Below are 11,926 nucleotides of genomic sequence, written 5' to 3'. Positions count from 1 at the left end.
TGTGGGCGGGGAGAGGCCGCCGCCATCTCCGGGTACCGCCGCCCCGGGCGCGGCCGGGCCGGGCAGTCGGGCCGGCCGTGGGGCCATGAGGAGCCGCAGCAACTCGGGGGTGCGCCTGGATGGCTACGCCCGCCTGGTCCAGCGGACCATCCTCTGCCACCAGGTGAGGAGCAGCCGCCGCCCCGGGACGCCTGCTCGGGGCTGGGAGCACCGGGCGCAGTGGGGCCGTGCCGGGGCCGTGCCGGGGCGTGGGGCGGCTACCGGGGCCGGGGGCTGCAGGAGGGACACGAACATCCCTCCTCCGGCCGGCGCACGGCCGCCTGTCCGCATCTCCCGCCCCCGCCTGCGGAGCAGCGCCGGGAATGCTGAGGCGGTGCGGATCCCGGGGGTGCTTGTATCAGTGCACCTTGGAAACCGTGTGGAAAACACAGCGAGTCTGAGCTTGCAGATAATTATAATACAGTGTATGCAATGTGTTCGTGGCCCTATGATACACACCCACCCGTTGTGCACACTATATATATGTGTGTATATATATATACGCACACATGGTAACAGCAGCATTACGCCCCGGTGACATAAGAGCTCCGAGCAGGACTTTGTGCCGCGCCTGTCAGCACAGCGCGGTGCGGATCCCTGTGTGCTCCCCGCGCACGTGTGTGCGGCGGGGCACGTCCCAGAGATTCCAGGCTATTCTCCCACTGTCCGCACTATTCTCCACTGCTGAGGCTCTGGAGCGACAGGCGGGGCTGCCTGCACAGGCGAGCAGTGAAAGAACGAAGATAGCGGGGGTGGTTGGCAAAAGCCAGCTTGCGTTTTTTGGTCAGCGCAGTGCTCTCTTGTTAGCGTGCTCGCTTCACCCAGGTGGGCACTGAGGACTCAGAAGGTGTTTGGCAGTGTCATGCTTTGGTTAAAACAATCCGGTACATAAAGATAAGCAGCAGGGGTTTTTGCACAGATCAGTTACCAGATATGTTTTGTTGATGGGAGTTCCAGTGAAACTGGAAAGCAGTGAAAGAAGAGGCTGGGACCTAAATGCACTTTGGTCAGTAAGATTTTTGTCACTGGCAGTTCTTTTGGGCACAGGGTCCAAACACCTGTGAATTGGAGTTTGTGTACTAATTATTGTAAACCAGTTGACATAAATGCAAGAACTGGTATATGTGGTGTGAGAAGTGGTGAGAAGTTAATTTTTCACTCTTGCTGTGCTGGGGTGCAGGAGATGCTTTGGATTGTGTTCCCATCTCTGCCTTTTGTCAGCAGGATGACCTTGGGCAAGTCACTTTGGCTTCCAGTGCCTGCCTTGATTTCCTTGTTTATGAGGATGCTGATAGCAGCTTCCATTAGGGGAGACATGGAGCCTCTGAGATGCAGAGCTCAAACATGCCCCATGAAAGCTGCGCCTCGATGTTATTAATATTTAACAATAGTAAAGAGGATAAGTAAATGGTAATACAGGAGTTCATGTTGGTGACTCAAAATTTTGTAATTGCCATTTAAAACACTAGGATGAGTGTTCATGACTGTGTATTGCCTTTTCCACTAAGGGCTCAATGTGTGGGAGAATTCAGAGGTGGGGAAAGGAGATAAGTACGTTTTCTTCTTTGTGTGGAAAGCAAGTCACAGGCTAGCAGTGAGGCAGAGGATCAGTGGTATTTCAAGAGGGCCCACAGAGATGCTCAAGGCACATTTCTAGGGTTTTTTCTGTATATTTATACTCCTTCTGGTTTTTTCATTGCAATAGATTGAAAATGTGGAAGAGGTGCGGTGCTTAGTTGGGCAAGTTAGGATGGTTGTCTTTGGACCACATGCAACCATGTCTTCCTTGGGAGCAGAATAGTCTGTGGCTGGATGGGCTGGGCTGCTGCTTCACTGCTGCTGGTGCCTTTTTAGGGCCTCTCAGGAAGGAGACAGGGGGGTGAGTTTTAGCCATGGGTTTGCCCAGGAGCAGCCTGGCAGAAGAACCAGAAGGTGTTTAAAATGCTTCTGAGGTGCCGCTGCTCAGCAGAGGGAGTGATGTGTGACTGTGACCCTGCACCTCACATCCACAGCTGCTGGAATGCAGCCTTGGCACATCAGCTGCAGTGCTCTGAGGGAGGGCAGTGACATGCTCACCTCTGTGAGGTGCAGCAAGGGGAACACGGAGTGTGCACGGAACATTGGCCTTTCATCAGGTGTTTAATACTCCAGGAGCCAGGCTTCTCAGTAGCAGTAATTGATCTTGCTTTCATTCCAATCACTCTAGATCAATATGATTTTAGAGGCAATTTTTAATGGATGATATCTGTGCTACCAGACAGATGTGTTCAGACAACAGGTCCAGACCTCGCACCAGGGTTGACAGTTTTCTCTGTGTGGCACCTTGTAGGATCAGCTCAGTAGCAAACTTTTTCCTGTGTTGCAGATGATGAATTGTGCTGGTCAGTCCCTGCAGCATGCCCAAGGATAGTTATGATCCTGTTAAAGGTTGTAAAAGGAGGCTGAGACCAGACTATTGGCTCCTGTCTGTGTGGGGTCTTCCAGCTGTTGCATATACCCTCAGGGACCGGGGACAGAGGGATGTTCTCAGCTGCTTATTACACCTGTTAAATTGAATGAGATAAGAAAAAAATGCGAATCTTAAGATTAGGAAATAATAAAACTTAACATCTATGTACATTTTAAATATTGCTAGAGTACTGTAAGTGAAAAGAAAATGGACCTGATAAGGAAAGCTCATACCTTTATGAGTAACCCCAACTGTATTACAGAATCACAGAATATGCTGAGTTGGAAGGGACCCACAAGGATCATCAAATCCAACTCCTGGCCCTGCGTGGGGCCATCCCCAAGATTCACATCATGTTACATCCGGCTCCACAAGCAAATCTGCAAGATTTGCTAGAGCTTACCTCAGTTTTCATCTGACAGATCAATAAGACAATCTGTTTAATTTCCACTTTTCAGCAAGATGCTAAATGTGGGCTTACTTGCTTTGCTGCTCCAGTTAGATCTCCACTGCTTTTGTGCCTGGACTGCTGAAGTTCTTATTAGCACCTGCTGCCCTGTAGGAACTGGTATGTTTTGTGATTTGGGTTGTTGGGAGGGGGGGTTGTCTCCAGATGGACAAATAGATTTAAAAATAGGATTGGGCATGATACAACAGTTTAAAATCTTAGTCCAGCCATCAGCTTTCTGTTGCAGTGCTCTCAGCTGGCAGCCCATGGTGCTGATAAAATTCTTTGCTCCGTGGATCTTATGTGCAGTGTGATTTGCAGGATGAGATCTGCTAGTCTAACTAGCCATCACTGCATAGATGTAATGCTGTAAAGTACTATTTAAGTGAAAATCTCTGACATTAGTGGGATTAAGTGCACTCAGTGCTTCTCTGGGTTCTTAAGCACCTTGTAAGGGTTGTAGTTTTCATATGATGTCAGCAGGTAACAGAAGAAAGTAATTGTAGTTTTTAAGAGTAAACACTTCTAAAAGAGCTAAACCAAAACCACTGAAAATATTAATTAGTATATTATGTTGTTCTCCTAACATTCTGAATGTGCATGGGGAAAGACATTAACATGTTGTCAGTCCATGAGAGCCAGCCCCGGTGCGTCCCAAAAGCTGGGACCAACTTTTAGAGGAATCAAAGGTGCTGAAATAGTGATAGCTGCCCTTGGAGGTGTTTAATACAGCCTCTTGAGGTAGGCAAGTCCCTCCCTGGGAGCTAAATAGGCTTTTAAAGTCTTGGATAGGCCATTTCTGTGGGATTTCCATTTTGGTACTCAGAGAGATTTTTATTTTTCAGCTGGGAGCCAGCCCAGCATGGAGAGTAGGGAAAAATAAACCAAAATGATCATTTCTCAGACAGCAGAGTGATCTTTATCAAGCCAGGGCTGCAGGTGAATAGATATTTGTTGTCCTGCGTAGGAGGGAGGGATACAAAGTGTCCTCTACAAATGTTGGGAGTATGCAGTCTGCCTTTTGAGACCCTGGGTTTTGTCAAGTGGGCACAGTACTGAACTGGGACTTCTGTTACTCCTTGTTTGACTTTTCAAGATCAAAAAGAAGTTTTTTAAGCTGTTTGCATTCATATGTGCTACATTCCTCATCAAACAGATGAGGAGGTGGTCCTTCAGCTGTTATTTGGTTTGTGAAGACCTTGCTGAGGTGGGGTTGTTGCAGCAGAACTTCATTTCTACTCTGAGTGAGCCACTAAGAGTTGCTGTATTAAACCACAGCAATAGGGCCAACTGTGCCTGTCTGTCAGGCTGTCACCCCTGTGGTGCTCAGTGGTCACACACAAAGCCCAGGAAACTGTAACTAAAGCCCCTCCCCCTCAAACCAGCTTTCTTAAAAATAATGAGTTGAGTGAACCAGTGTGTGGGAGAAATGAAAAATTGGTGGATGTATCCTTTTAAATTTTACTTATCTTTACTACTGTAGTCTTTGCCCGTTGTCACACCAGCCCCAGCAACTGGTCTTCATTCACTGAAATTTTCTATAAAGGCTTGATTTGATTGAAAGTTCTATTGACCTTTTGCCTCTTTGCCTCATTTTTTAGTCAAGAATGTACAGCCAAGAAAGATGGTCTAAAAAAATTAAGGGTAGTGAAGTGATAGGAATTAATGATGCAATGAAAAATTTAATGGAGTATTTGGGATGCAGGAGACTACTCATTGTACTGCTTTTCAGACAGTGCTGCTTTTCAACACCTTCAGAATTTTTTTCCTGTGCATTTTCCAAAGGAGTATATAAAAAGATTTTTGCATTAATTTAGCTGTCATAAATCCAGTGGGCAGGCATACAGAAATAACTTTTTTAATCTCCTAGAAGATAACTAGTGGTTTTTTAACTTTCTCAAGATTATGCCACAGACCAGTTACATAGAGAAACATATAGCCCATACTCAGTTTCTAGCATTAACTCAGTACCCTCTTTTCCTCATAAATATGTAAAATTTAAATTTCCATTTCCTTGATCTATTCTGAATTTCACTCAGTGACTTAGCTACTAATCCTGTGTGGATGGAGATTTCCAGCTGGATGCTCTAAACTTTTCAATCTGAAGTGTTCAAATAAATTTTGCATTTCACTTGTGTGAATTTGGGAAAGAAGGATGGAATCTCACTTCTGTTGTGAAATCATGAGCAGCCACAATGTGCACTTAGTGTGATAATCATCTTTAGTTTGTTACCCATTAATACAGGAAGAAGTGATGCTTCTTAACAGGTGGGACTCGAGGTGGTAATGTTTGTTCTTTATTCCTTCTGCCATGGTTAGAACCCAGTGACGGGGCTGCTTTCAGCTGGGACAGACCATAAGGATGCCTGGGTACGGGACAACATCTACAGCATCCTGGCCGTGTGGGGGCTGGGAATGGCGTATCGGAAGAATGCGGACCGGGATGAGGATAAAGCCAAAGCCTATGAGCTCGAGCAGGTGCGTCAAGGCTCAGCATAAACCAGTTCCACTGTTTGGGTTTTCTTACAGTAGTGTTTCTGGAGAGTGCATTCGCGCTGCTGCTGTCCCGGGTATCTGACAGGGTTTTTCCAGCTTGGAGTACGTCTTGTTCCAAAGACAGCAACATCCGTGCAGTGTGTGGTGTGCAGTATCTTTGGCAACCTTCTGGCAAGGAGGATTTGAGGAACTGGATGGCAGAGAGGCTAACATCTGAATTAAACTACAAATGAAACAAAAATCTGTATAAGTCAAACTTCCATCAGTTGGCTGATTGTTGAAGATTAGGCTTCTGAGAGGTTTTGTGCCCAGATTTACAAGCCTCTCTCTGATTAGACCTTGAGGTCCCTCATGAGGTGTATTATGGAGCAGAAAATCAGGCCTAGGCTGCTTGGATCTTGCAGCAAATTATCTGCTAGACCATTCTTCCCTGTAAAGAGAAACATGCCATTTAAAGTAGTAGCCCTTAGAATGTGCACAGAGGTTGTACATGGTGTGTAGGCATGTTTGATCAAAGCAGAGAAGATAACGATCTCCAAACTGATAAGATCTGTGCTGGAGAATTGGAAGGGGACATAACTCACACAGTTAAATGCTAAAATCTGCAGCTGGGTAAGTGAGTATCAGAAATGAGAGTGTAGCCAGAGGTGGGTTAAATGGGAAGTGAGGGACTGTTGGTGTCCTGCTGTTGTTTTGGAGTCACTGGGTAAATTTTTTGCTGGTATGTCCTGCTCAAACCAGGGAGATCCTGGTGACAGAATAACCTTGACTCAGTTTGCATGATCATATTTTGAGGCTATATTTTGGGAGTAAAAAGATGGGATTGATTTGTTTGTTTAAGGCACAATCTTGCACTTCTCTACATTCACACTTAAGGCCATTTCTCGACTAATCACTTGCTTTTTGTTTTACTGTATAAAGAGTGGAAGAAGCTCTACAGGTCTTGCAGTCGTGTCAATGTCTTGAAGTCACCCACCAGTGTTCCCCAGATCTGTCACTCAAAAGATTAGTATTGGTATTATTATAAGACATAGCATTCCTTACTTCCTTTAGCTGGATAGAAGGACCGCAGAGAGCTGTTCCACTCTTTAGAGAGGACATTTGGGAAAATATTTCTTCTTCTACACAGGGATGAAGGAATAAAATCTGATTAGTTATTTAAAAAAAAATAGCAAATATGCTTTTTTTTTACCTGTGGCAGGACATTAGCAGAGGGTGTGAACTTTGCCATTTTGAATGTTGTTTGTAAGAGCTGATGAGGCTGAAAGTGTCACTGGTTTGTTTTGTTCCTGCAGAATGTTGTGAAGCTGATGCGGGGACTCCTGCAGTGCATGATGAGACAGGTAATGCCATAGAATCGAGTTGAATTAGTAGATGTTGTATTTACAAAGCACTTCGTTGAAGTGTGTGGTTCTTGTGTCTTCTGTGGAGTGAGGTTTTTTGCGTGTGTGCAGATGATAGTGTGGGGAATGTTCTTAAAACTCTTGAGCAAAACTCTGACCTTACTTCCACTTCTTGTCCAAGTAATGTTTTGAGATTGTACTTGTAGCAAAGCAGAGTTTTGCCTTTGAAAACTGATTTTCACCAAGATGCATGCCTGTAGTTTAGATCTGAACTCAACGAGGTAATTTAATCTTATTCTTTCCTGTAGAGATGTGGATTTAACTGGAGTCTAAAGTCAGAATTGTGTTTAACCCTCTGGTTAATCAAAACACACTGAAGTGAGGTAACAGGAATTAAGACCTCAAGTTTCTCCTCACCTAAGAAAAGTTGTTAATTTTGAAATAGTTTGGAGAATTTCTTCCAAAATGTTTCAGATTTGAGATTTGTGATGTTTTTTAGGTAGATAAGGTAGAGAAGTTCAAACGCACTCAGAGTACCAAAGACTGCCTCCATGCCAAGTATAACTCTGCAACTTGTGCCACGGTGGTTGGGGACGACCAGTGGGGGCATCTGCAAGTGGATGCAACTTCCCTTTATCTGCTCTTCTTGGCACAGATGACTGCATCAGGTAAGCAGAAGATATTTTTGCCTTTTGTTGCAGCCTTTTCTATTCCAACTTTTCTTTAAAAAGGAAAGAAAAGTAGTAACTAGCTTCAAAGATCTTCACATAATTATTGCTCAGAAGCAAGTAATATTTCTCTGGAAAAGAGATATGACTTACTTGGAATTTCATGTTTATAGTAACTGTCAGTGTCTATTCCCTTAATGTTTATTGGCATCAAATACATGAGATATTTAGAGTTATGTCAGAGAAGTCTCATGTTTACAGACTTCATAGGGCATCCTACTGGACAGCCACATTTCTTCAGAGTGTGGCAACATCAAGTCAGGTGCCACTTGTGCCATCAGTGTTTCTTGTCTCAGTGGTGCTATTTTATCTTGTGTTCTTTTTAATCATACTCCTCCTGTGAGGATAAGGATTTGTTTCCTTACATGTTTTCCTGTCCTTGGAGCCCCTTGCAGTGGAGCCCTGCAGAACAGGCACCTGTTCATCCTGAAGGTTCCTAGGTAGAGCACTAAGCAGCTAGAGGGCTGGGGAGCTGCAGGAATTGGCATGCACTGCTCTGGAGAGCCAGAGCTGGCTCAGATGTCTCTGCTTTAGACCCATGGTCTGAGTGTCACCCTCACAGAGGTGGTTTTTGGTTGGTGTTTGAAACAGTGGATATTGGTGGGGTTTGAAGTATTTTGTCAGCAGCAAGTATTGAGGCTTGCTGCTTGACCTTTGGAAATTAGTTTGAGTTTTTCCTTTGATTTCAGTGGGCAGGAGCTGGTAGCAAACAAACAAAAACATGAAACTCACCGAAGAGTAACTATTGCAGTTCTGATACAGTATAATTATTCTCTTCCCTTCTTTTGATCAGGGCTGCGTATTATCTTCACTCTCGATGAAGTTACCTTTATCCAGAATCTTGTTTTTTACATAGAAGCTGCCTACAAAGTTGCTGTAAGTAGTTATTTATATGTAAATCATCTGAACACTGCTCAAGTGTGGGTGGAAAATTATTTCTTGCTGGAGAAGTAAAATAGGGACTTGTTTTTTCCATGGAAAGGTATCAGCCTGTCAGTACTTTACATTGTGAGCAGCATCTTTGGAGATGTTGAGAGGGCTGTGGAGGATTTACTGCTGCGTGGGTGAGGTATACTTGTTCTATCATAATAACAGTGGCTTTTATTGATAATTAATAATATTTCCTGATGTCTAATTAAAAGTCTTGTGGGCCTTTCTAAAAAGGGCAGGTTGTTAGCAAACCAAGTTGAAGGGGCATGGGGAGAAACATGCACAGGGGGAGGGATAAAGGGCTTTGTGTGTTCTGTGAAGGCACCTGATCCTGCTGGGGTATATTTTTATGTGCTGCTTTTCAAACATGAGTAGGGTCTCTTTGGAGACTTGGAGCCCCTTTTCTTTTTTCTTTTTTTTGAAAACAAATAATAAACTAATTTCATGTAGCAGTGTGGATTTGTTGTGGGACAAGGTGGGGAAACATTCCTTTTGCATATAATCATGCCTTTTTCCTGATGTGTTTTTCCTGTGGTGTTGTTGCAGGATTATGGAATTTGGGAACGTGGTGATAAGACAAACCAAGGAATCCCTGAACTGAACGCGAGCTCCGTAGGGATGGCCAAAGTGAGAATGTCTTCCTCACACCTCCTTCATGGCTGCTGTGTTATGCTTAAGGGCTCTGACAAACCTGATGGCTTCCTTTGTATGTCTTCTTGGCAATAACTAGCTGATTGTATAAGAATTTTTGTTTAGATATGAGTGAGTATTCTTTAGTGCAAAATCTTTGTGATAATGGCTCTCATTGAAGGACCTCAGCACAGTTGTTCCAGGGATCGCAAGAAGGGTACCAGGTTAATTGAACCATGAATCTGACAAATTCAGTAAGATGCAATCTCATAAAGAGGCAGGCCTCTGGTTTTCTTTCCCTCCTCAGTTCTCCAGCCTCAGTGTCATATGTGATGTTCTCATGGTAAGATAAAGTCAGATGTAAATTCTAAAACACAGCAGAATATCAGTTTAAGAAATTTTCTACAAGTATTTTAGAGAGAAAAATAAATGAAGATATACTTAAAAAAAAGTGGATATTTCTGTTTCCCTCATAGCACAAGGTCACAGAGATACTAAATGAAGCTTAGAAGGCCATAAATGTAAATGTGTAATTGACAGCTACCTTATTACATGGTATCTGAGGGACAGACAGAGGACAAACATCATTAAGGTCAAAGGTATATTTGCCTTTCAGCAGGATTTGTTAGCTCTTGTGTGCACTGCCAGAGGGAGAAACTGCTGGTCTTGGCCCCACACTGATATAGGAGGCTTATTTTGGAATATAGGACAGGAGAAGCACTTTTTATTAAGTACGTCATTATTTAGATGATGTCTCAGTGGAGACCCAGCTCCTGATTTTTTTGCATTGGCTTTAAATTGTAGGAAGGAGCATGAGCACATCAGAAATAACCAGAAAATAAAACCATAGTTACTTTTTTAAAAATATTGCCAAGCTTCCCTTTAAAGATTAAAAAAAAAGTCTGTGAAGCAAACTTCTGTCTTATGTAATTTCTTTCAGAGGTTAAGCACAGGTGCTAGGGTGTATACTTGGCTTAAAAGGTGTTTAATGATTTTGGGTTGTGGTTTGGTTTTCTTTGAAGGCTGCTTTGGAAGCAATTGATGAACTAGATCTTTTTGGAGCTCATGGAGGACACAAATCAGTGATTCATGTTCTTCCTGATGAAGTAGAACACTGTCAGGTAAAAATTACGAGGGGAAAACCTAACACCCTCTCCCTTTTGCTTTTAAATGAAATGTTGATTAACTAAGCCAAGGATGTAACGTAATAAGGATGGCTTCAGGCTATGCTGCTCACCCTTTTTCTAGTTGATATGTGAAACTGAGTAGTGTGAAGCATTCTCATTCTAACTCAGTTAAAAATAACTGCACAGAGTTCTCTGTCAGCTTGCAAATAGTGTAGTCTCATTTGCACTTGACATAGTTTTTTGAAGCAGGCAAATTGTTTTACATCCCTCTCTCCTGTTCTTGTTTTGCTCAGTCTATTCTGTACTCCATGCTGCCAAGGGCGTCCACTTCAAAGGAGATAGATGCTGGCCTTCTCTCTATTATTTCTTACCCAGCTTTTGCAGTGGAGGATGTAAACCTTGTTAATGTAACCAAGAGTGAAATCATATCCAAATTGCAGGTAAGGATTTACTTTGTTTTTTTTTTCCAAAGAGAGAAGCAGAACCTCTTTATAAATCAAAAATCCTATTTAAACAAGGGTTGCCAGACTTGGTTCATCTATGCATGAGGAAGAGAGGGAGGAAAATCCCTGAGTGACCTTTAAAACTCAGCACATACTTTTTTGCTGATGTTAGTCTGTGAGGGAAAAGTGTATGTGAAATTTTTGGTAATGTTGTCTGTTTTTACAGGGCCGCTATGGCTGCTGTCGCTTTCTCCGAGATGGTTACAAGACACCCAGAGAGGTACTTCTGATGTATATTTATGATGTATATTTTCAGTAGGCACACGGGAAGAATTTTCTCTCTTCCTTATAGATAAATTTTGTTTTATTTACGTGAAGGGGTGAAGTTCTCCACCACTGCTAAGACATCTTAGTGGATTTGGAGGTAATCCAGGTATCCACCCTGGAAAGGACACATATTTGAGGGTGGCTAAGGGTTTGAAAACCAGTTATTAAGGACAGAACTTAATTCATAATTCTGTAAGAAATTAACCCTTTGATATGCTTATGGTGTCTAAGATGAAGTGGTGTCTCTGAAACATCCCAAAATATCTTTAAACTGAGGCAGAGCCAAGATCATTTGGGAGACACTTAGATTCTGAGACCCGGAAGGATCAGCTTGTCTAGAGAGCCATTAAATGAGTTTGAGAGTGAATGTGTCGAAGAAGTCAAGAGACTGCATGGAAACTATTTCTGGTGGATTTATTGGTTTCTACGTTTTAATTTGTATAAAATAGACTATGATTATGATTGGAATATAAGTGACTAATTTAGCACTGTGACTAAACAAGTGTGGTTGAATTTTTTAGGATCCAAGCAGGCTGCACTATGATCCTGCTGAGCTCAAGCTCTTTGAGAATATTGAATGTGAGTGGCCAGTATTCTGGACATACTTCCTAATTGATGGAATATTTAATGAGGACAAAATCCAGGTGAGGAAAGAAGAAACTGCTTTCAAATTGCAAAACCATTTACCCACACTATTTTGTAACTTTGTTCCTTGTTTGTTTTGGGTATCATTTGGATACCCCATTAGCAGAGTGAAATAGTCTTCAGCCATTTTCACCTTCCTGGGGAGTTCATGACATGGTAGAGGCAGAAGGGTTGTGCACACTGGGGCCTGGTTGCCTTCCCCTTACCAGCTGGAGTGGCTCTGTTAGCTGGGGTGGTAAAACTGGGCTGAACAGGGTTTATTTGCCTGGTTTTGTCTTATCACCAACCTTGATGCCTCTTTTACAATTACTTCAGGATGAG

The 11,926-nt window shown here is 43.1% G+C and overlaps 1 protein-coding gene across 1 annotated transcript in view; it reads left to right on the top strand.

The window, feature by feature from the left end:
- Positions 1-11,926, top strand: part of PHKA2 (phosphorylase kinase regulatory subunit alpha 2) — a 44,894-nt gene continuing 32,968 nt past the window's right edge. Inside the window, 10 exon segments of the mRNA XM_032100754.1 lie at positions 1-163; positions 5,256-5,414; positions 6,728-6,775; positions 7,275-7,443; positions 8,297-8,379; positions 8,980-9,060; positions 10,086-10,184; positions 10,484-10,630; positions 10,860-10,913; positions 11,482-11,604. Coding sequence (XP_031956645.1) covers positions 86-163; positions 5,256-5,414; positions 6,728-6,775; positions 7,275-7,443; positions 8,297-8,379; positions 8,980-9,060; positions 10,086-10,184; positions 10,484-10,630; positions 10,860-10,913; positions 11,482-11,604 — 1,041 coding nt within the window. The 5' untranslated portion in view covers positions 1-85.

Source organism: Corvus moneduloides, chromosome 2 (genome assembly GCF_009650955.1).
Source record: "Corvus moneduloides isolate bCorMon1 chromosome 2, bCorMon1.pri, whole genome shotgun sequence".
NCBI lineage: Eukaryota > Metazoa > Chordata > Aves > Passeriformes > Corvidae > Corvus > Corvus moneduloides.
Note: the sequence above shows the minus strand (reverse complement) of the source record. Positions and strands in the feature narration are given on the sequence as shown.